General features: G+C 44.1%; 2 protein-coding genes and 2 long non-coding RNA genes across 8 annotated transcripts in view; 1 reads left to right on the top strand and 3 right to left on the bottom strand.

The window, feature by feature from the left end:
* The window catches only part of EPC2 (enhancer of polycomb 2), a 35,456-nt gene extending 35,028 nt beyond the window's left edge, over positions 1-428 (bottom strand). Inside the window, exon 1 of one of the 2 annotated variants that reach the window (XM_086898236.1) lies at positions 22-428. In XM_086898236.1, the coding sequence (XP_086754362.1) occupies positions 22-174 (153 nt within the window). In that variant the 5' untranslated portion in view covers positions 175-428. The remainder of the gene's footprint in view (positions 1-21) is intronic. The other variant, XM_086898244.1, reaches the window with a different exon arrangement.
* On the top strand, positions 3-24,261 carry LOC111932346 (uncharacterized). Of its 3 annotated transcripts, XR_015289383.1 has the most exons (7): positions 3-93; positions 1,320-1,382; positions 1,940-2,154; positions 5,206-5,267; positions 16,383-16,908; positions 18,587-20,463; positions 20,718-21,119. It is a non-coding gene; the product is annotated as an uncharacterized LOC111932346 (long non-coding RNA). The 3 variants fall into 3 exon arrangements; XR_015289384.1 differs by lacking the exons at positions 5,206-5,267; positions 16,383-16,908; positions 20,718-21,119 and adding an exon at positions 24,107-24,261; XR_002866104.2 differs by lacking the exons at positions 3-93; positions 5,206-5,267; positions 16,383-16,908; positions 18,587-20,463; positions 20,718-21,119 and adding exons at positions 479-560; positions 2,426-2,750.
* LOC147652330 (uncharacterized) lies at positions 5,174-8,314 on the bottom strand. Its single transcript, XR_015289387.1, has 2 exons — positions 8,225-8,314; positions 5,174-5,339 (listed from the first exon to the last, which is right to left on the bottom strand). It is a non-coding gene; the product is annotated as an uncharacterized LOC147652330 (long non-coding RNA).
* The window catches only part of MBD5 (methyl-CpG binding domain protein 5), a 109,059-nt gene continuing 103,707 nt past the window's right edge, over positions 19,242-24,593 (bottom strand). For both annotated transcript variants that reach the window (XM_086898234.1, XM_086898235.1), the window contains 2 exons: positions 23,694-23,769; positions 19,242-21,591 (listed from right to left, as the gene is read on the bottom strand). In XM_086898234.1, the coding sequence (XP_086754360.1) occupies positions 21,520-21,591; positions 23,694-23,769 (148 nt within the window). In that variant the 3' untranslated portion in view covers positions 19,242-21,519. The remainder of the gene's footprint in view (positions 21,592-23,693; positions 23,770-24,593) is intronic.

Here is a 24,593-nt window from a genome sequence, read left to right as displayed (position 1 = left end):
CCCTGCGCCGCGCTCCCTTACCGATTCTTCCTCCTTCTCCATCCCCGTGGGCATCTGCGGCACGGCCCGGTTGATGGAGACGCAGTCGTTGAGGTCGGGCATGTCCTTGCCGCGGTAGATGGGCAGCGGTTTGGCGGCGTCTAGCGCCCGGGCGCGGAAGGAGAGTTTGCTCATTGTCTCCCCCTCACAATAACACCCCGGGGCCGGGCGGGCGGGGGGGGGGGCCTTCAGTGCGGCCTCGCCGCCGCCTCCCAGCCGCTCCCGCGCCGCGCCCGCGCCACCATGGAGGGTCCCGCCGCCCCGGCGCAGTTCCCGGCGGGGCCGCCCGTAGCCCGCAGCGCACGCCCCGCAGCCCTAGATCCGCGCCGGGCTCGCTCGGTCCGCTCCCTGCGCCATGGCAAACATGGCGGACATTAACCAAGCCGCTCGGCCCTCCCGGCAGCCCGCGCGGCGGGAGCGGCGCTGCGCGCGCAGCCGAGGGCGGGAGGCTGAGGGAGCCTCAGGGAGCCTGAGGGGGGCGGCGGGAGCGGAGAGCGCCGAGCGGCCGGAGTGAGCCCACAGTGAGCCCACAGTGTCCCTGCCGGGTGCCCAGAGTGTCCCCACAGTGTCCCTGCAGTGCTGTGCCCGCTGTGTGCCCACAACGTCCCTACAGTGCCCCAAAAGTGTGCCCACAGTGTGCCTACAATGTCCCCGCAAAGCCTCCGCTGTGTCCCCACAGTGTCCCCGCTGTCTCCCTGCTGTGCCCCGAGGGTGTCCCCACAGTGTCCCCGCTGTCTCTCCACAGTGTCCCTGTGTTGTCCCCACAGTGTCTTCCCAATGTCTCCCCACTATGATCCCCATAGTGTCCCGGCTGGGTCCCCACTGTCTCCTCACAGTGTCCCCACAAAGTCTCCACCGTGTCCCACATTGTTCCTGCTGTGTCCCCGTAATGTCCTCCCCGTGTCCCCCACAGTGTCCCCACCGTTTCCTCTACAGCATCCACACCGTGTTCTCCACAGTGTTCCCGCTGTATTTTCGCAGTACCCTGCAGTGTCTGTAATGCCTCCCCACCATGTCCCCACAGTGTCCCCACTCTGCCCCCAGTGTCCCCCACTGTCTTCTGATAATGTCCCCACAGTGTCCTCACAGTGTCCCCACTCTGTGGACAGATCAGCGGGTTTGTCTTCTCAGCGTGTTGGTCGATGTGGGCTTAAAGTGTTCCAGCCATGAAAACATCAGGAGGGCTAACACAAACCAACGTGTCAGAAACAAAGTTGTGCCTTAACAGTTGTGTTGTATTTTATTTTATTTATTTTATTTTATTTTATTTTATATCACAGAATATTTAGGGTTGGAAGGGACCTCTGGAGACCATCCAGTGCTACCAGGGTCACTTGAAGCAGGTGGGTTTGGAATGACTCTGGAGACTCCACACTCTCCCTGGGAACCTGTTCCAGTACTCTGCCACCCTCCTGGAAAATTCTTCCTCGTGATGAGGTGGAACTCCTCATGTTTTAGGAGTTTACTAAACTCCTCCATCATGCTTTCCATCAAGAGCAATGTCCTGCAACTTGGAATTTAGTAATCCCAAATTCTCACCTGGACTGAGCCTCAAGTCTTCTGCCCATTCAGAGCTTCCTGCATAGTTTGACATTATTCTGCAAAACACTTAATCAAAGACCCTTAGTACCTCAAATATCTCCTCATTTCCATTTTATTTTGACACCCTGAGACCAAGCAGCTGCTTCTCTCACCTCCACCTTAGAGCTCTCACAGAAGTTGTCAGTGGCAGCTTCTGAGACAAACTGAAACTCTTACTCAAAACTTCACTGTTTGGATCACTGTGCCAACTGTACATAATTCCATTTTTTTTATAATTAGAAAAAAATAGGTTTAGTCTCTGAATTGCCTCTTATTTTTAGTTACTTGTTGTGTTTTTTATTTATGTGGTTTTGTATAGAAAATACAACTGCTGTTCGTGACAAGCACATGATTTACAAAATGAAGAGTAAAGAATCGTGTCAGCTAGAGAGAGAGAAGGAAGATGAAACAAGCACAGGAATACACAGGAGGGAAAAAGAAGCAGCAAGAACATTGTGTTCATTAGCCACAGACCCAAATTAGCTTTGGAAAGAGATCTGGAAATTATATTAACTACTGCTATGAAAGCATCAGGTAAGTGTTCAGTCATGTGAGCAAATGAAGCTTTAAAAATATGAGGAAAGGAACAGAGAACAAAACTGAGTATTTTTATTTCATAAGATAGACAATCCTTGCCTCAGATTCGAATTAACAGGTAAATATTTAAAATTTGTACTGTTTATCTTAGAATTTTTAATTCAGCACCCTTTTAGAAGCAGCCAAACTTCCCACACCCCAATCGTGTTTGGTGCCCCTAAAGCACTTCAGGAATTGGCAGCAGCAGCAGAGGGTTGGCATTTCACAGGGTGATTGTGACACCGTCCTGCATGAGCTGCATTTTCCACCTGGATGCCATCACCTGGGAGTGCTGAGGCCCAGCTGCACAGGTGACATCCCTGGGAGAGGAACACGCCGTTCCTCCTCAAGTACTTCCTCCAGCAGATAAAAGACACCACGACTTTCCTCTTTCTGCTTCTGCGACAAACAGGCATTTTACACGCTGCTGGAAGACTTTTTCCCCCTTTCAGTCAGCACAGCTGAACAATAGATAATAACAACCTTTTTCCTTTGTGTGCATGTTCTGCTCTTTTTCACTGCTTAAATAAAAAAAAGTACAAAAATGAAACATATTTACCCTCCAGGTGGCTCTTAGTCCTAAACTCATCCCATTATTTTATTTCTACAAGCAAAGCAATTTTTTTTTAAATGATGCCCTGTAGGATACAGAAGGGGTTTTTTATGCAGTCAAAGAAGACATTGCACAGAGCTGAACATGGGCAGAACTAAAGTTTCAGCTTACATTAGTTTAGCTTTAAGCCAGAACCATCCATCTTTTAAACACATAATCTGATCTCTTCCTCTTGTAAAATATTATAGGTTTTCTGAAGAGTTGTAGCTGTAAAAAAATTATGAGCTGTAACTCACCTGTAGATAAAATAATTTACATTTCATGCAGAAATCAATGAAACAATGTCTCAAACGAAATTATTTGTTCAATAGCTGAATTCTGACTCATCTTCATAGAGACAGTGGAATTGAATATGCACATTTGAACACTGGATTGATCAAAAATCCTCAAATTTTATTTAAACATATAGATCAGTGGAAATGTCAGAGCTGTATAGGCTCGGGGGCTTTATCACGTCCTTGCTTTTGGTTCTGCTTCTCCATAGTGGCATTTAACACAAGGAATCCTTGTTCTCACCATAGCTGCCTAAAGCCTGGGATATTTCTGGAGGTCTTTTTTGCAGATTTATCCTGTTTATTTTTTGTTTTGGTGGGGTTTTTTTCCTAATACTCCCTATCTCACTGCATTAATCTCCAAGCCAGAGCATCATTTATGGATAATTATCTCAGTGTACATTATTGCAACACAATCTAGCAGAGGAGCATGTACTGCTTCTTTACTCTGTGTGTTGTTACCTTCTAAGTAAAAAAAGTAGTTAAAAAAAAAAAGGCTCAGAGTGCAGAAGCAGAGATTCCAGAAGTGATAATATCCCCTGCCAAGGCACAGTGCTGGGTGTCCAAAACCTTCATTCAAGGTGTTAAAAGAGAACTGAAATTTTTAGGGTGCTGATGGCTTGACTGAAAATACACACAAATAATCAAAATATGAAGTGTACAAAGAATCATCTGCAACATGCCAGGCTCAGAAGGTGCAAGTAGGAAAATGATGCTGACAATCCACATCACCAAATATTCCCGGTGTCGCTGCTCCTGCTGTTGTAAACCCCAGATTCCAACTCTTTATAGAGGGGTTTGATCTCATGTTTAAGCAAATCCTCACTAGAAGGAAGTCTGAAAGTATCCAGGAGCTGGCTTAGTAACTCCAGCACAAGGGAAAGTGCTGAGCTTTCCAGGAGATCCATGAATGGACGAGGGGAGTCTTTTTAAAGGTTATGAAGTCCTTCTTTCTCCCTGTGTCTGAGAACTCTGATTGAAGTGAAAGGAACCTCTGTCTTATTCATTTCAAAGGGGGTTTTGTCAGGAAAAAAGAGCTTGATCAAAGTAGCCAGCAAGCATGCTTAGTGCCTAATGCTCAGAGTTAATGTATCATTCCCAACCATTTCTATTTCCAATTATTCCAGGGGTTTAGGGTACTGGCAGCTGGAGCTTCCCCTCGAAGATCACCCAAACCTATCAGCCAAACCCTGAAATTGAGTATGGAATAGCTTCCTGGGAGATTTAAACCTCTGAGTGAAAATTATAAAAGTTGGAAATGGAGTTAAAATCTCAAGCCCAACGCCAAATAAAACGAAATAAAAGGGCAGCTATAAAAATAGCAGATTCCCCAAATTACAGCAGGAAGGGACAATGATGAAAAGCAGCAGGAAGCTCCTGATTTGAGAGTTTTATATCAAAACTATTTGTGTCAAGAAATAGGTTTAAAATGAAAGGGAATTGTGCTTTGTGTGTGGAGGTTACCACAGGCATCGGGAGCTCTTTAAAGGAACCTGCTGCAGCTGCTTCCTGTGGTATAAAATCTTGGATTCTGACTCGAAAGATAAATCTACTCTTGACTGGGCTCTTTTACAACCCAATTCAACAAGTGAGTTAACAATAATGCAGATATGAAACCAGAGGAATTTGGTTTGGAATTATCAAGTAAAACCAATGGGCACCTGCAGGAATGCAGCTCAAACCCACAGAAATCTGGGATTTTACCACCAGGAAAAAAGTTAACTCTGCAATGCCATGACCAGTGAAGGAAATAAAGATTAGGAGTGGAACTAAAACAGTATTGTTAAAATCAATACATAATAAGGATGATATTTATGCCCTTTAATGTTGGAAAACAAGAGTAGAGAGATTTACTCAACTGTTACTTAGAAAAACATAGCAGAGAAAAATCATGAAAACCAAGTTTACAAATGTATGCAAATTTATCCCAAAATCTCACACCTCAGAAGGCAAATACAAGATAATTCTTTATTTTATTTTTTTTTTTTTTTAATCAGTGTGTTTTGAGGAGCTGGAAGCTCTCCAGCTTGTGTCAAAAAATTAAAGCAACCCCCATCCTACAACTTAAAATATGAACAAAGTAAGAGTCATGGAGCATTGAAAACTGATTTTATTTTTATTCAGATTTTAGAAGCCAGAATGAAGGACTTGCTGTAAAGAGGACACTGGAAAACTCTGTCCCAGAAGTAAGAGATGCTCCCTTTCCTCCTCAGAGCTTGTAGTTCTGCTGGATTCCAGCACAAGGGTAGAAGTGCTCTCTAAAAATAAAATTCAAAAATCTAAAAATAAATTTTCAGGCAACTGTAAAATCATAAAAATCACAGAATTCCAGAATGGTTTGGGTTGGAAGGGTCCTTAAAGGTCATCTAATTCTAGCCTCATTCTATGGGATGGAAACAACCAGATAAAAGCAAGAAATTAGGAAATACACCAGGAGTACCTTTTATAAAAATAAAGCCCTAAAGCTAAAAAAAGCACCTAAAAGCTCACCTACAAAACCCCAACAACCCTCCCTTGACAATTGCTGTTTTCTGGATTAATGGCCTGAATATAACAATTTTTCTTTCTGATTCATAATGGCAACATTTTCCCTGCCCACCTTGCTCTGAGGTCTATGTCATTGCTTTGTGCCGCTCTGGAGTGGCAGCACCCACTGGAGTGGGAATATTTGATGTTCCACTCAGAAAAAACTCTGAAAACCCCAAAGATCTCCCCAGCTGGGGTAGAACCACTGTGAGAACCATTTCCTGCTGTGCAGAAATAACCCAGGTATCGCTCCTGGAAGCAATTCCCCTGTCCCAAATTGCTGGGATTGCTCCAATCCCCTATTGGAGTCAGGGGATGTTTCCCTAGGAAAGAAGGTTTTACTTTTATCTGACTGTGATGCAAATCAGAGGGAAGCTCCCTGTCACTTGTCTGGGAGCAATGTCACCTGTACTCCCCCCATTTTCCTGCAAAATGGGGTTGAAAGCCTTCACAGCAAAACCAGGATCTCTCAGCACCGTTGCTGTGCATCAAGAAACACAAATATTTGCTGGGCTGCAAGAAGAGTCAAAGGGAAAATGAAAGTGTTTCCTTGGCAGGGAGGAGTGGGGACAATGTTTGCAGTGCTCTGTGCACACATTTGTAATAACAAAAGGAAGTTTGGAGCTGTCGTGGGGAGTTATGCAATCAACATGCAGATTTAAAGATGTATTCAAGCTTCACTTTGCTGTACTTCCTTGTCAAAGGGTTTTTTAAGAAAATAGTGTAAAAAAAGACACTTTTACTGTGCAGACATCAGTCACAGCAAAGCTGATGAAGTATTCCCACTTCCACTTGCCATTCATCCCCGTTCATTGAGATCTGCTGCTCCAGGTACAACCAGATCTTCATAAATACACAAATGCTCTGAAGAGCTGCTCCAGGAGAGTCACACCTTGACAGCAGCTCCTGCTTCCTCAGGAACAGCCGTGCTCAGCTCAGGAACTTCTCCTCGAATAAAGACTCCACAATGCTCCCTGAAAAGAGGGGACAGCTTTGCCCCTTGGCACATGCAGCTATTTTGTGCTTTTTGTTAAGAAACTCGGTGGAAGGAGAAGCAGTGAGTTTGTTCTGGAAGCTGGAGAAGGAATTTGGACAAATTTGGAGTGACAGGACACAGGGAATGGCTTCTCACTTCCAGAGGGCAGGGTTAGGGAGGATATTGGGAAGGAATTGTTCCCTGTGAGGGTGGGGAGGCCCTGGCACTCATTGCCCAGAGAAGCTGTGGCTGCCCCATCCCTGGAACTGTGTGTTCCTTGTGTCCCAGACCAGAGCATGGACAGAGCAGGAACTGCTCATGAAACTCCTCTGAACTTCACTAAGAAAAAAGGGAAGAAATGAGGGAAAAGTGAGAACTGAATCGTGGCCATGAGGTAGAGCAGACAGGGTGAGAGGGCACTGGTGAAAGTGAGGGAATGGTGATTCCTTCAAATCAGATTTCACATGTGAGTCTTGGAAGCTTGAAAATAAAAATCATGGATTACTCAAAGGAGTGACAGGATGAGAGGACAAAATTTTAAAACTCCCCTGTGCCAGGGGAGGTTTAGCTGGACATGAGGAGGAATTTCTTCACAGAAAGAGCGATTGGACCTTGGAAGGGGCTGCCCAGGGAGTCCCCATCCCTGGAGGTCTTAGGAAGACTGGATGTGAGAGTTGACAAGGTGGTGATCAGTCATAGGTTGGACTCAGCGATCTCAGAGGTCTTTTCCAATCAAATTAGTTACATGATTCTGGAATAGTTGTGGAATATTTGTGGTTCTTAGGGCACTGCAAACACCCAGCTTCCAGAAGGCCAGGTCTTTGGGAAGAGGCAGGATTTATGGGAGAGCCAATGCAGAGAGGAGGAGGAGGAGCAGCTGAAAGCTTCAAAGAGAACTGAAGAGGTGCCCAAACCACGTGGGGCCATTTCTGTGGAACAGCCCATCCCACATCCATAGGAAAATCAGGGAATGTCACAGGCGTGATGGGAATTTCTAACCCTGAAATCCTAAATAATCCTATGAGATTACAAAAAAAGGCATTGGTGCTTCTGGCTATTCCAGGTATAGGAAAAATAATCTTCCAACACAAAAGAATGGCTGGCTTTGGTAATGTTTCTGCAGGTACCTGAGTTGTGTCACTAATTAATCATTCTTGGAAACAAAGGAGAAATAAAGGAGTGGAAAATAATGCCATTATATAATAGGAAAATTGCATCAGAGTTTCATTCTTCAATTGAAAAAAAAATGCCAGTGCAATAGGTAGGTTTTCAAGGAGCCCAAATTAATCCATTCCCATTTTCCCCCAAGTATTCATTGGCTGCTTGTTAATTAATTTCTTTGCGCAATTCTCTTGATTTTAAACACGCAGATATTTTGTGAGCTTTTCCTGAAGCCACAGGTTAATCCATTTGAGGAAAATAATCCATAAAGCTGTGAGGATTTGTAATCCCAACCTGTGTGGATTATCCAAACTCCACTTGTAAGGTACCAAGCTTTAGCAAACAGTGACCTCACATCACCTGGGACACATTAAAATATTCCAACTTGGGAAGTTGTGGTTCCATGCCCAGATTTCCTTTCCTGCTGGCACCTCTTTAATAACCGGTTTTGTTCTGCTGGAAAAAGGAGCAGGTTCTTACCGTGACAGGACAACCACAACAAGGAGCTGTATGTCTTGGCACACCATGGAGTTATGAATTTCCTGAGGAGCAGCTCTCAGGTCTCCATTCCTGTGGGAGAGACTTGGTGATGTTTGAGCAGCACCTCCAGAGCTTTTCCTTTTCCCCAGCTCAGGATGGGAGCGGAGCCATTGGCTGCTGCGGCATCAGGAACTGGATCACGGTTCCATGGATGCTGCTGTGGTTTGGCTGCAATTTGCCAAATTGCAATTTGCCAATCTCATTTCTGCATTTGGCCTATTCCCATGGACACATCATCATTCAGAACATGGAATATATTAAATTCTTTTTTTTTTTTTTCCCTCTTTTAGCCATACCTGTAACGTGTCAGTGCTCACAGGGCTCATTTCACTGCACGAGGCAGGGAGGAGCTGAAGCTATGGATGCACCCAACCAAACCCTGTTTCCATCTGCCATGAAATTGATAATCTATAATTTGTTATAACCATCCCCACCTCAGTTCTTGCTCTTCCTTTCAACATAATTTCACAGCTGTTTTGTTCTAACTATTTTTGGAAACAGTTTTATTTACATTGCCTATTTTGTGTTTAGCTTTAAATTATAATTTCAGTAAATTCCTGTTATCCTCATTCAGGGAAAAATGGCCCTGTCAATATAAAGAGCCATATGGTGTCAATTTAAAAGATTCAGCACAAATTTGATATTGGCACAGGAATCAAACAATGTAAAAAAATCTTTGGGAAAGGTCAAGTTGGTGTCAGCAGTGGCAGAGCAGAGGCTGTGGTGACACTGAGCCGTGTGGGTGGTGGTGGCATCACTATATCCAGGGGGAATTTGCTACTCCAAAGCCTCCCAAAAGACAATATTTAAAATTAATTTATAGATAAACATTAGAAAACAAGCCTAATTTCATGTATGTCCAGCAATCCCTTTAGGTCTGTTGTTTACAACATAAATTCATGTTTTAACTCAGAATTAACAGAATTTTTCATTCTCTAGTTTTGCTTTGACAAGTTTGCAATATAAATCTTATCTATATAAATCTTATGTGCAAACTTTCCTGAATGTATTTTAAAAGTATCTTATTTAAGCAAGTGCTTAATTCGAGCATGACATGTGATTTGCCAAACAAACTTATGACTAAGGCAACACGGAGTGAGTTCAGTAGGACCAAAATTTGCTCCAGTGTGATTCATCAATGAGTAAGAGTGATGCTATCTGGAGTTTTAATCTAAGCACAGATTTGAATAATGACCTGAATTTTTTGGAAGAGCAGCTAGCTAAGCAAGAAAAGGGGGGGGAAAAAATCTGTAAAGAATTCTGGGCTTGATATCACCACCTATTTTCAGCTGTATGAGTCAGTGAGCCATCACATGGATTTGCACAGAAATATCAAAGCAAATCCCACTTCAAACCCACACTACTTCCCAATATATCCCCTCACTCATCGATCCCAGCAAACCAGGGAAAGTCTGTTTGTCTGAAATAAAAGAGAGCAGGGCTACAGGAACAATGAACTTTCTTAAAACAAAGCCCCTAATTTTCTGTGAAACTCCTGCCCAGGCTGGTTTAATGAGAGGAAACAGGCAGTCCAAAAGTGCCACTTGCTGAGCTGCCTTGGGTTGCAATGCCAGATGTGCCCAGCAGTCTGTGTTCTATCACCAGCTGTTCAAAACAGCTGGGGGCATGCTCTTTATCCCTTCCAGGACCCATCCTCTGGCCAGGGGGAAATCTGCTCTCCATGGGCCATCGAGTCTCGCTGCAGGACTGGTGAAATTCCATCAGTCACTGGGAGATGCTCCGCCCAGGGGGAGGAGCCAACATTCCTACCTGGATACAATCTGAGACTTGGAACACCACAGCAGTTCTCCACTGCATTCCCAGGGGGAGGATTCAGCATTCCTACCTGAATATAATCTTAGACTCAGAACACCACAGCAGCCTTTCTCCACTGCATTCCCAGAGGAGAGACCAGACCCAGCCACACCACCGGACCTCCAGAGGAAAACTGCCCCTTTGTGCAGGATCCCTGCTCTGACAGTGCCTTTTTGTACTTCTGCATTGTTGTTTTCATTTTCCTAGTACAGACATGTTATTCCTATTCCCATATCTTTGCCTGTGAGCCCCTTGATTTCAAGATGATATTAATTCAGAAGGAGGTGTATTTACATTTTTCCATTTCAAGGGAGGCTCCTGCCTTCCTTAGCAGACACCTGTCTTTTCAAACCAAGACATGAGCTCGATCAACGGAACCTTTCTGATGTGTGCAGAGACCCAGGGAGGGAAATTGTTTTGCAAAACTGCAAAAAAAAATTGTCTAAACTGACAGAGATGGCAACATGTGCAAATATTCTTTAATAACAATGATTGAGAGAGCTGCAGCTGCCATGCAAAACACGAAATCCAACACATTTCTTCAATATTAGGAGCTTATTGGGATATAAATGTGAGCTGCCTCTGGATCCAGGGGATCACATCATTTGCAGTGGTTCATATCATGAGACATGAAGGCAATTACTTGCTCGAAGAAAACATAACTCAGTCTGTTATGGAAGAGTTCTGCTAAGCCCATCCCAGCAGAAGATGCTTTGATAGACTTTCACTTTTTTCCTGAACATTCTGCAATGTTTTGCAAGTCACTACCACACGTGAGGTTCTCTGGAAATTAAAAGAGGGATTTAGGCAATATTTTAATGTGATATTCAGAGCTGCAACATTTACACACTGGAAGATTAAAAAACCAGATAGTTCTGTACTTTTATTTCTTTCATTGACCAGAAAATCCTCTGTGGATTGGTAAATCCTGCCACCTTAGGACATCCTACTCTTCTCCAGTAGTTTATAAACCCCGATAAATGAAGATTATTAGGATCTCCCACTATAAAGAGGATTTAGCTGTGAATTAACAAGCAAACAATGAGGAGAAATGGAAAATGGCACTGGGTCACCTCATTAGTTGTCAAGGATCAGTCACAGGTTGGACTCAATCTTGGAGATCTTCCCCAACCTCAGTGATCCTGGGGTTCTGTGATTCTTCCTTGCACAAGCTGAGTGTAAATCTTTTGCTGTGAGTTCTTCAGTGCCAGATGGACCAGAACGGGTGTTTGTGAAATGGTCAAACACAATGAGAAATTCCTGCTTTAGGGGAAGCTCCTATTGGGAAAGTGCTGCATGGCAGAGCGGGATCTTAAATCCCATCCATTCCCACCCCAGCCATGGGGACACCTTCCATCATCCCAGGTGGCTCCAAGCCTCGTCCAGCCTGGCCTGGAACACTTCCAGGGATCCAGGGGCAGCCACAGCTTCTCTAAGTCCCAGATCAGGGTTCTGTGGTGTGGAGAAGATGCTTTCAGGACAAAAAGAGACTCAAAGCCCTCAAAAGATGGGAAATGTGAGGGAATAGACGTGCCGTGCTATTCCAGAACAAAACGGACCATGCCACGCAGATTGTTTAGGAAGCAGCTGGAGCTGCTGTTGGGAGGAAATGCAAATCCATTTCTCTGATTTCCATGGCAAAGTCCCACTCTCAGCGAGGGGCACATTCCTGCAGGAGCTGGAAATAGGAATGGCACAGGGAAGTCAATCCTTTGTGCAGAGGGCACAAACGGTGCGACAGAGGACTGTATGTGTGTTCTTGTACAACAGCACTCATCTTCCTTTCTTTTATATCAATATCCTTTATTTTGAAATCCAGTGCCACATACTAATTCTAGTTCTTAATATAAACACTGTGAATAACAAATCAAATCTGACTGAAACAAGCAACAAACATCCACACACTTCAGTTGATTCCAACAGGAACACAAGCTCCAAGTATGGCTCAGATGATCTAAAGGTATTTAGGAGATAAACAGCCACGTCCTGCTCAGACGACTGAGAAGTGCAACTCCCCCCTCATCAAACACCAGGGGTAACAAATCCCCCAACCTGGCAGCCAACAGCTGCCCAAATGACCAATGATTGGAGAAACAATCACAGGGAGAGAGAGGAGAGGTTGTGCCTGGCCTGCTCCGAGGGAATGAAGGCTGGAGAGGGATGTGATTGCTGGCTGGAGAGGGAGCAGTGATCACACATCCAGAGGGAGAGGCTGAACAACTCTAAGAACAGATGAAAACCATTGCTGAGGTTGGCAATCAGGAGATAATTCTGCTGTGGGGTGATATACCAATCAGAACAACAGGAGGAAAAAGTCAAATATGCTCTGATGGAGCTTAAAAACATCCAAGGATTATTCAGTGCTCTGCTTGGGGACACTGGCTGAGGCTTCCCCACAGGCAGAGCCCTTGCACCACTGTTTTGGGGCTGGAATTTTTGGGTTTAAGCAAAACATTTTGGGCTCAGTGACACAGAAAACAAGCAAGGTTTCCTCCTGGCACCGGGAGCCAGAGCTGTGGAGCAACTGAGAAAAGCAGAGCAGTGAGATCGAAGGGAGAAATAAATTTCCAAAGTCTTTGGAAACCTTGGTGGAACAACAATTCAATTTCCATGGAGCATTTAAGCACTGACCCAGACGTGTGAGCAGGGAACTGTGGCAAGAGTCCTCGCCAGGGTGGGTGGGAGCAGGGTAAATTTAGCTGGGTTTGTTTGGAGATCAGACTGTGCTTCTTACACTCTGCTGAGGAGATGCTCTAGAAAAGCTTCCAAACACCCCCGTGTTTCTGAACTCTCCCAGAAGTTGAATAGGTGCAATTGTCTGCAGGGCTGAAGGAAGAGTTCTCTCAGACTTCAAACCAAAACGATATCGTGCAACTGGAGCTAAAAGCAGCAATTTCTGAGACAAGAAAACTTTGAATTCATGGTTATTTACCTGATATGATGGGTCTTGATGCCTTTCTCCATCACCACCAGCAGCTGATTGAAAACAACCTTGCTTTTTAACTTTCCTTTTTCTGAGAAGCAGAAACTTTGAACCATTTTACTCTTCCTTTGGTTCCAGAAACAGGCAGAAGGGAACATAAACTTCTGATCAGCAGTGCCTTACCAGGGCTTGGTTTTATTGAAGGAAGAAGTAGAAACAAACTTCTTTAAGGATTAAGAGTTAGAAATTAGGAGCTCTCTAACTGAGGGAAATTTTTAAGAAGTCTCATTCCATCTTTTAAGGATCATTAAAAAAACCCCCATGAACTACTCCATGGACCCGATAATTAAAGGCCATCTAATTAGTTACAGCTCTGTAACATGTTATTAATCACATGTGGGAAGGCACTGAATGTTGTTCATTGAGGTCAGCTGAATGGTGCCCCAAAAGCTGCACTCAGGAGCCTCCCCTGATGTCTGGGATGGAGGGATAACCCTGCCTTTCCTCTCAGCAGGAACAAGTGGGACTGAAGGAAGGGAGCACAAACCCCATCTTTTCTTTTCACCCTTTCCCAATGGTCCCTCCTTGGCCTGGCCCAGCTCACACTGAGGAATCTCCTGGCTCTGACAGCTCGTGGAATAAGAACATTTGCTCCTCTGAAAACACTTGACATCTCTGAGATGTTCATCTCCTAAAAGTTTTAGGATCCAAATCAATAACCTATTCCACTTCCCCTTCATTCAGTAAATAATTGTGCTCATTTTGCTGCAGGTCCAATGATCCTCTTCACTCACTCTTGCTGTTTAACCCATGATTTTATGAGATACTTATGTCATCCTTATCAGGCAGTTAACAAGAGGATCCCTGTCAATAGCTAATGGCAGCATCTTCCCCTGGAAACTAATTAATGGAAGTGCAGCATTCCTGTCCTTTGGAATGTGGCTCAGTTCAAAGCTCTGTCTAACAAAGCATGAGAAATCATTACAAAATATGCAGAGGTGCTTTGGGGTTTGTTAGGAAATGTCCTCTGTCTTTTGGATATTTAGGAATTGCTTAATATTACCTTTTAACAAATGAAACTCTCTCAGCCTGATGTCTGGAAGGTGTTTTTAATCTCCCAGAGTGTCCCACAGAGCTTGACCTTCAATGTGCAGAGAGGTTTTCACAAAGCTGAGGCCCGGACCAGGTGATGGGAACGTTCCTGCCACTGGCACGGACACCTCCCACCATCCCAGGCTGCTCCAAGCCCTGTCCAGCCTGGCCTGGGACACTCCCAGGGATCCAGGGGCAGCCACAGCTGCTCTGGGCAACGTGTGCCAGGGCTTGCCCACCCTCCCATCCAGGAATTCCTGCCCGATATCCCACTGGATCCTGCCCTCCCTCGGTTTGGAGCCACCCCCTGTGTCCCCCCGTTCCTGTGGCACGCAGGATGCAGTGCAGGCACAGCACACAGAGCTCAGTTCGGGGCACAGCCGCGATAACATCTTGTTGTACACATTCCGTAATTAATTTTAATTTACTTAATTAAGAATTGAGTCTTTGGGGAAGGAAGATGAAAAAGTTCCTTCATAAACTGACAATGGGCAATTGTTCCCAGCTTCTTATCCTGGAGGCATGGGGGATAATGGGAGCTATAGAAATCCTTGGACAGATTGATTAGATGGATGTGATAGGAATCCCCCAGCACTTGCAGAGTAATGGACACCTCCTTGCTCTTCCCTCACCATTCCCCATCTTCCCAAGGAATTCAGCTCGGGTTCAAAACATGGAAAAATTAAAATTTCTCAGCAAAAGCCGATTTTCATTTGAAGATTCACAGCTTGGGATGTTACTGCAGCGGGCATGGATTTAACCCTTGCCAGAAAAATCAAGCAGAAATTAAATCAGCGGATGACAGAAGCTTGGGAAATGATGTTAATAAAATTCAAATGTGGAAATTCCCAATACTTTTCCCCGGCATCCATAAAAATAAAATGATATAAAAGAAATCCAACAGATGTAGCATCATATGGAGTTCCTTAATGGCAATGCTCAGCCTTGCAAAAAAAGATTTACAGCCACAGTCACTACTAAAAGTTGACATTTGCATTGAATAATTCATCATTTGCTGCTTGCTGGGCTTTGTTGCCTTTCTTTTATTCCTCAGTGATATCAGCTCTGCTCTTGGCGATGCCAATCAGTTCCAGCAGATGCAGATATTTTGTTGTTACTCCCAAAGCTTGACTCTGTTTTTAGCTAAACCCGGCTTAAATCTGCCCTGGTGAGGACTCCTTGCCTGCCAGATTTGATTTGCACCATTACCGGGCTCCAGCCTAATTCCCCCACAAGCATTCCAAGTATTTTAACAAGGATCACATGTGCCTTGGACATTCCTCACATTAGGACAAACTCCTTCCACCCCACTCTTTGTATGGATGCAGCTGAGGATGCTCCTGATCCGAGGGTAAAAAGTGTTGGGAACCACACCTGGACCCAACATCTGGACCGAAACTTCTTCAAGAGGCTGCTAAAACAGGACTTTATGGGCAATTCTATAAAAGTCATTGACCCCTTGCTGGTTTTAGGATGGCAAAAACCACACTTGGATTTCTATAAATCTCCTAAACTTTGCCCAAATTTTTAAAATATATTTTAAATATTTATATTGTATTTATTGATTTATTGTCAAACACTTTGTTGTTATAACCAAGATGTAAATGACAAAGGTTTATTCCTCCCCTATATCCCATCTGTTATCTCCTGTTTCTTATTTGGGTTCATGAAACTCTTAAGGCCCAGTCTGGGAATTAAAGATTCTCCTTTTGGTCTCAATTAAACAAATGAGGGAAAGGAAAGGAAAAAGGAAAGGAAAGGAAAGGAAAAAGGAAAGGAAAAAGGAAAGGAAAGGAAAAAGGAAAGGAAAGGAAAAAGGAAAGGAAAGGAAAGGAAAGGAAAGGAAAGGAAAGGAAAGGAAAGGAAAGGAAAGGAAAGGAAAGGAAAGGAAAGGAAAGGAAAGGAAAGGAAAGGAAAGGAAAGGAAAGGAAAGGAAAGGAAAGGAAAGGAAAGGAAAGGAAAGGAAAGGAAAGGAAAGGAAAGGAAAGGAAAGGAAAGGAAAGGAAAGGAAAGGAAAGGAAAGGGAAAGGGAAAGGAAAGGGAAAGGAAAGGGAAAGGAAAGGGAAAGGAAAGGGAAAGGAAAGGGAAAGGAAAGGGAAAGGAAAGGGAAAGGAAAGGGAAAGGAAAAGGAAAGGAAAAGGAAAGTTTTATTTTTCATCTGTAAATCTTCCCTTTCTCCTCGGAAGAAGAGAGCTCAATCCCACAACTGAGAACAGATAATGCCAACCCCCAAACCTTTGTTGTTTTTATGACTTTTTCTCTCCCTAGAGAAAAATCATTGAGGGAAGCAAGAACTTATTTTCCTGGAAGTGAAAACGAGCTGTATTTCTGAGTTCAGAATTGCTTCTCCTTGAAAGAGGCCTCTGAAGATTGTGGTTTGATGAGACAGAAACTTCTGAAGTGGGATGAAGGAAATGTCTGGTCCAGAATCCTGTTTGGGAAGTTGGTTCCTCCCAGCACAGACCCTGCAGCCGATCACCTGCTGTGGGTCCACGTGAAGCAGAAACCAGCCGAGTCAAAATTCTGTGCTTTTGTGACCCAAAGTATCGATTCCTCGGGTGTTCAGGGAATTATCAGTGAAGGACTTTCCACTTACCTGCGCCATGGATGTGGATGTGGCTGGAAAAGCCTTTGTTCTCTCATCCCACTTTGTTCACCACCCCACAGCTCGGCCCAGGATCACTCACTGGCATCAATTCCTGCCTGGAATTTTGGAACTCTTCAACCTGTGCCAGCGCTTCTCTGGCATTTCACACAGGAATTTGTGTTACTTCCCTGCCCCGCTTCATCCAGTGTAAGTCAAAACCCTTCCCACTTCCCAGACCTTTCCCAAAGCAGGAATTTCCACACAGCACTGATGTAAATATAAGTTTTTTTCCCAGTTCTAAATCCTACCCCTTATCTCCCTTTGGGATGACACTCAATTACAGACAAACCCTTATCTCGCAGCAGGTAAAAATGTGGGAGATGGAATCTCTGCAGGATCTTCTTCTTCCAGAGGGGGGATTCCAAATCAAATCCTGGGGTTTTTTAATAATTTTTTTTTTTTAAACAGAACAACAAAAATCACTTTGAAGTGTTCACAGCCAAGACCTGGCAGAGGGAAATGAGGGCTCTGAGCTCGCTTCAGATGCAAAGCCAATACAGAGTCCCCATTGCAGGCTGAAGGAGAGGTGCTGATGCAGGATCACACCAGGCTGGTGGGGATTTCTGGGAGCTGTCCACTCAGGCAGCATTTATGGCATCACCACCACCCCAGCCCGAGGCTGCCTGCGAGTCTGAGCAATATTTATGGATGTACAAGAGCACGGAATTGCTCATTGTCCTTGGGAGCACGAGGATAACCAGACACCAGGAGCGGGGCAGGAATGCTTGGTGGGGCTTGGAAGTCCCTGCAGCTCCCAGGTTCGTGACCTGGGGATAGAGAAATTTATTTTTGGTAGGATTTTATTTTTGGTTTTTAAGCCTCCAGGTGTTTTTCCATCACTGACTGGACCCCGGTGTGAACAGTGAGTGTGGAACTGAAGGATCCCTTTGGTTTTTGGGACTCCTGGAAACCTCGTGCTTGGAGCACTGGGTGTTTTTGGGGGAATCCTGGCCCTTGGAGGTGCAGCTGCTTGGTCAGAGGGGTGGGATGGGGTGGATGTGAATGCCTGGGATGAGATCCTGGCTGGTGTGAGCAGGAGCTTCCGCAGCCGCCAGCTCCCCGGACTTACCCTTCGGACGCGGCGCCGACGCCGTGGCCTTCCCGCAGCGCACAAACCATGGGCAGGCAGTGGGATTTGCAGGCTGAAGTGGGAATTCTCTTGGCTCTCATGGATTTAACTCAACCTCACAGCTGTGGGTTGCTATTTTAATTCGACAGCGGTGCCCGTGGCCCCGTTTAAGAGTGGGCATCCCATCGTGGCATGGAATAATCCGTCGGAAGACAAAGTCCCTGCCCCGAAGAGAACAGCACAGGAACTGTTTTTTCTGGTGATTTAATCATAATATTGACAACTTTATCAAAAATTACAAAACTGATATTAAAAAAATTCTCTAATTCTTAGTAAGACTAGAATGGGTTTTTTTAAAAAATAGAAAAGCACTTTTATGCTACGGCTCTTCTGGAATTCTCACATTACAACCCTACATAGCAAAATACAAACTGTAGCTAAGAAAGGTAATTCAGTCCTAAGGTAATTCAGTCCACCACGAGCCCTCTAATATCTCTAGACCATCAAACTCAGGGACTCCAAAAGGATATCACATGACTCATAAACCTTCTGCAAAGATGATTTCGGAAAGACCTTGGAATTTGAAGTTCCTCTTAACCCCTAAAACCTTAGACTGTGAGGATAACAGACCTGGGACATCAGAGGTGGGGTGGGTTGTTCTTTTTTTTTTTCTTTTTTTTTTTTAATTATTTTTAAACTATGTGGATATTTATTTATAATTTTTTTTCTTTTTTTTTTTTTTTTTTTTTTTTGCAGCTGATACCAGCCAGAAAGTTGAAAATACGAAGAAAATCCCATTGAAAGAAATGAAAATATTTTTGTTTCGTTTATGGCGTTCACACAACGCACCGTAAAAGAAAAGAGGAATATTTCCTTTAATTTGAACGTCATCTGAATGACTCAACCACATTGTCACCCACTTTAAGCAAAAGAAAGCATAATAAATAAATAAATAAATAGACAAGCATATGCAACACTTTACATCCTCAAGGAATCACGGCGTTCCCTAAATCTACCGAGGTCCTGATCGGCGTCGTGGGCTCGCTGTACTCAGCCACTTTCGGGTGATTGTGCCATGTTAATGACAAATCCAGTGGTGATCCACTTTCCACAATGGAGTTTGGATTTTTTTTTGTGGTTTTCAGGGTTTTTGGGGGTTTTTTTTTTTGTTTTTTTTTTTTTGTTTTTTTGTTTTTTTCTCCACCTTTTAAATATAGGAATTCTCTCTTAAATTAGAAAGTAGGCAAAAAGTATTTTTTTTTTTTTTAAATTTTCATTTTTAAGTCTTCTATTAGAAAAAATAGAGATTTATTAAACAAAAAATAATAAGGTAGAAAGAAGGGTTGGGCCTCCATCAAAAAAGTAGATTATGCTTTAATGCAAAGAGAAAGAAATGGCTCTATGGGCAAAATTCAAGTATGAGTGACCAGTTTTTTAATCGTAAAGTCGGTGCAACATTTCTTAAAATGTTACAACACTGCATGACCTGTAATGCTCACAATATTTACATTAACTGCTTACATGAAACCATAAAAACTCTAAAAGAGAGAGAAAAAAAAAATAAAAATCGGTATGGACTGAAACAAAACTACTCCTAGCACCCACATCAATGCCATTATTAACCGAGGAAATCAAGTGCACGAGAATACTTTACATAATCTTAGGGATGTAAAGTAAAACAGCGGGGAGGGAGCACAAACCTAAGGGCCAAGGGAGACACAAACTCAGCTCTGGGACACGAAGCGGAGGGAGAGGCAAAGGAAATCCCGAGGGAAAGGGGCTCCAGCGCTCGCCCACGCGCACGGATGGGGACGGGGAAGAGCCGAGGGCCACCGGGACACGGCGACGGAAAAACGGGAGCCCCCGGGAAGGGCTCGGTGCGGAGCACGGAGGAGACAGAGCTGCCCGGCAGGGGCAGCGAGAGGAGCCCCGAGGTAGCAACACCGGCCCCGGCACACCCGGGCAGCAGGAGAAGGAGCCACGATCCGCGGGATCCTCGGGATCCTCGGGATCCGCCGGGGTGCTGATCACTGCCAGTCCTTAGCCAGAGAGCGACGGGCTCGGGGAAAGGGAAATCTGAGGTAAGCGGTGGTCCCGGAGCCAGAGGTGGGAGGTAAAGCTCCACCCGGGACTGGGAATGGTGAGCTGGGAGTTCCCTCGGGAAGCCTCGCAGACAGAGGATGCCACGGCTTCCGTCACCATCGCCACCGGCCGTGTGAAAAAGAAAAATGAAATCAAATGGAAAGAATGTTGTGCTACACTTCTGTTCGTTAATTTTATAATGGCTCATAGCTTTAGACTTTTAAATCTGTAGTGTATTAATTTTTTTTTTTTTCTACATATGTTTCACATTTCTCACTTAATATAACATAAATAATTTGGTTAATAGATTTAACCTGCGCATTTCAGCCACATTAATATATATAAGAATCTGTTAATGGTATAAATAATTCTTTTTAAATAAAATAAATCTGATATGTTACATAATACTGATAAAAATTACTGTTGCTAATAGTTTTGTAAGCCACCCTTAACTTTTTTTTTTTCTGCTTTAATACTGCGAGATGGATCCTGGGATTGCTTTTCCCGGACGCTGCGGAGCGTTGCCCTTTCATCCTACTGCCAAACCAAAGGTAATCAATAGCAATCAATCCTGATCACTCCTGAAAGCGGGGCCTCTGCCCCCTTCCGAGGAAACACCGTGTTAATGACGTTAGATAATTGAAGCTAATTAATCTAGGGGGTGGTTGGAGGGGCTCAATGTTACGGGGGTATCGACTCTTTAGTTCCTCAGGTGGCTATGAAACTCCTACAGAAATGGTTGACTAAAATAGTCCCTCTACTCTTTTTTTTTTTGTTGTTTTGCCCTTTTTAATCAAATCTACAGCGTTCTACGTTCAAAGCTAAGTAAATAAAAACGCAACCGAGGGGTTGCAGCCTTTGAATTCTTAATCAGAGCTGTGATCCCACATCCCGTTGGGAATCTGCGAGGCTGCGCTCTCCTAAAGGCCTGAACTGGAGAACAGCACTTCCAGGCAAGGTTCATTCCAAACAGACATAGCAATGAACACTCAGTGGCGTGAAGTGGATGTCATAATTAAGGTATTACATAATCATGCCTTCTCTCTGCTGTTAAATACAAAAACAGCATCTTTTACATTATCATATAAAAGCATTTAGGCTGTATTTTTATTTATCACTTTACACTGGTAGTCTCTTGTATGTGTACTCAATAGAAACCAAAGAATTTTGTACACTATTTTTTGTACAATAAAAGATAAAGTGTGCATTAGGTACGCTTGTACATGACAATATTGTACAATATTTACAGTTCAGATATCACCATGAAATTCTGTATTATCTATATACACAATGAAAATTTCTCAGAAACATTTGGACTATTTCTTATAATCACAATTTTTTAGTATTATAGAAAAAAAAAAAAAATTCAGTAATCATCTGACATTGTTACTGCAACCTTTCAAGATTTCTGATTGGCTTATCCAGCACCCTCTATCCCTCCTAATCATCCAAAATCTGGTACCACTGCTCCTCGTGGTGCCCTGCGATGGCAGCGAGCTGTCTCCACAGAAATATTGACAGACCCACGTCTGGATCAATACCTACAGATAGACTCATGTGCACGTTCACTGTGATAAGGACTGGACCAGTAACAAAGACATTCAATGTTATCTAGAGATCTTCCTCCTCTTGAGTTTTGGAGGCTTCACTTGTCTGTCTCCCTGCGGGATTTGGTGGACCTAAAAATAAGTATATTCACAAGTTAGCAAAGGACAGTGGTCAGAGGCTCGAGGGGCTGTCAGGAACCAGCTCTGAGCATTTCACAGCTACACTCAATAAAGAGACTTCAACAACTCAGAGAAACTGGGAGGAAAAGGTGGATTCCATAACCTGTGCATCCCAAACCTTGGAGAGTCCCAGCAGCTGCAGTGGGTTGGAAACAACCACATCACCAGGGACTGAAACCCCCTAACCAGGGCCTGATCCCAAAGTGCAATAATGGCAAATTCAGTGAGAAGCTTTCATACCTTGGAGTGACCAGAGTGATAAAATGTGGGAAAGATGCTGGTAACAGGGAAAATCGGAGCTCAGGGCTGTTGTTAAGGAATGAGGGATGTTCAGGAAGCTCTCTGTGTTTAAAAGGAAACATTCAATTCCGAGCTAATGCCGGACGGGCTTGAGAGCCAAAGTCTGGCATCGCTGGCTGCTCAGGGAGAAGGAGCAGGAGAGAGGGGAGGAGGAGGAAGGCTGAGCTGGTGTGGAATTCCACCACCATCTGTCGGCAGCAGCTGCAGCTCCCAGCAGAGGAACCAATCCCTCAGCAGCTCCCTGGGCTCCTTCCCGAGCTCTCCAGCCGCTGCCATTCCCTGCCTCCACTGGCTCCTGCCAGAATTCCCTCTTGGAGCTGATGATCCTGCTGCACATGTTTCCCACTGGCTGGGGCTGAGCAGCAGGAGCTGCAAAAGCTGCAAGTCACTAAAAAGAGCTGCTGATTCCCTGGGAGTGCTTCTGGGAATGATAATCCTTATGGAAATCAGTCCTGATCCCAAATTCCGTGCCCATCTAATTAAAGAATCAATCCAGGCACTGCAGGCCCATCAGTTTGGGGGACAGAAGAAGCAGAGCAGCAAATCCAACCACAGCACTTCCCCTGAGCCATTTCTGCTGCTCCCAGTGCCCAGAGCAGGCAGCTTTTGGTATTCCTGGATTTATGGGTGGGAAAAGGTGGCAGCAGGATGGGCCAGCCCAAACACCCATCCCAAATTTATTTGGTACAGACCAACAATCAACTCCTGCTTTCCTTGTCCTTCCGAAGGAGGGAAACACAACAACGTTGTTTTAAATCAAAGCTCAAATCTCAGTTTGGAAAAGTCAGTTTCAACTAAAGATTTGGTTGGGTTGTTACTTAAAAGCTACTGAATAACTTTTTAAATATTTCTTGTTGGGTTTGAAATCAACTCTAAGCCTCCAGTTCTTCAAATATATAAATAAATATAAATATATTTCCTTTTTTATACTCCAGAAGCTCCCCAAAGTTGTTACTGTGACATCCAAACCTGCACATCTTCAGTCCTGAGCACTGAATATCAGCAAAAATCCCTTTTTTCCATGTGTTCAAACATTTTATAATTAATAATTTGAATAATTAATGGCCAAATAGAAGATGTGGGAGGTTGCATGTGCTGTGATAAGATTTGTTTTTTTATTTTTAGGTGGGCTGCAATGAAATTACAGCCACATTTCAGAAATAAAAATGAGGATATTTTATAAACCAAACTCGTTATTGGAAAGATACTGGAGTTACACAGAAACATTGTAATTAGTGTAGAAAAACCACTCTTGGTTTCATGATATTAGAAATGTTCTTTTTCTTTTTAAAACTTACCTTTCACGACAATATCTTTTATTTCTCATGGGGAAAACTGAGTTTTCCAAGAGTTTTGCACTCAAAAGAAAGATGCTTTCAGATGTGGTTTCAATACTTTGCTACTCCAGCAGAGAAACAAATGAGGCAGATTTTGTGTCATCAGCCAGAGGAGCCCCACGGAACACGAGCAGAACTGGAACCCATCCAAGTCTTACCAGGCTGGATGTGTAAATCTCTTTTGTCAAAAGTAATAGAATTTGCAATGTACCTAAAATCCTACAACTTTCCCCATTTTTCAGAACCATCAGACATTTGCCAACGGTTTTTAATGCAGGGGAAATATTGAAAATTCCGCATTATTTCAGAATATAAAACCAGAATTTGTTAGAAATCCACCCAGACCGAGCCTCCCTCCAAAGGACACGCATGCAGAAACATGGAAAAGGAGAATATTCCCAAGGAAAAGGAACTTACATTCCCAGACATTTTGTCTAGTTCACTCATGGCCTCGTGTATAGCAGCTTCTAAATGGTTATTTAGCTTTCCACTTCTGGGGAGAAAAGATGAAAGCCATCAGTAATTCTTAAGGACAGAAAGAAAACTTGAAAAAAGTGAATAAAAACACACAAATTCTTTGGGAATGTTCTGACCCCCAGCTTGGGAGCACAGAGAGGAAGATCAGACCTGTAGGAACATTATGGAAAGTACAGGTTTGTGTTGGGATTACAGAAGAAAACTTTCCTTCTAATTTCCAATAAACTGTATTAATTATCTCAGCTGTTCCCAGTTTTAGGCTGGAGTGGCAGCACCCCACAGGCTGAGGGAGAGGTGGGTGAAGGTTTCCTGCTTCCAACCCCAAATTACCCCTGGCACGTTTCATTTCACAGTGACAATTCCATGGAGTGCTTTTGCTCCTTAAGGACTTTTCCCCCTTGTGGACATGGTGACAGGTGCTGCTTTGGAGATGAGGAAATGGGAGAAGGAGCAGATGGAGGACGAGGAGGATCATGTCCGTCATGAGGGAAGGTGATGGCACATAGAGGTGAGGAAGCACCTTCTCCCCTGCTGGGACCAGGCCTGTCCCTCACAGAGACACTTCCCATAAAAACCCTTCCCTTTTAATCCCAGAATCCCAGACTGGGTTGGGTTGGAAGGCTTAAATCCCATCCAGAGATGGCAGGGACACCTCCCACTGTCCCAGGCTGCTCCCAGCCCTGTCCAGCCTGGCCTTGGGCACTCCCAGGGATCCAGGAGCAGCCACAGCTGCTCTGGGCTGTGCCAGGGCCTCCCAACCCTCCCAGGGAAGGATTTCACCCACCCAACACCCAATTTAAACCAATCCTGGAAGTTGGGAAGGCAGTGGAAGCTTCACCA

Source organism: Cyanistes caeruleus, chromosome 7 (assembly GCF_971803275.1).
Source record: "Cyanistes caeruleus chromosome 7, bCyaCae1.hap1.1, whole genome shotgun sequence".
Taxonomy (NCBI): Eukaryota; Metazoa; Chordata; class Aves; order Passeriformes; family Paridae; genus Cyanistes; species Cyanistes caeruleus.
The sequence above is the reverse complement of the archived record's forward strand: the minus strand, read 5'-3'. Positions and strand labels throughout refer to the sequence as shown.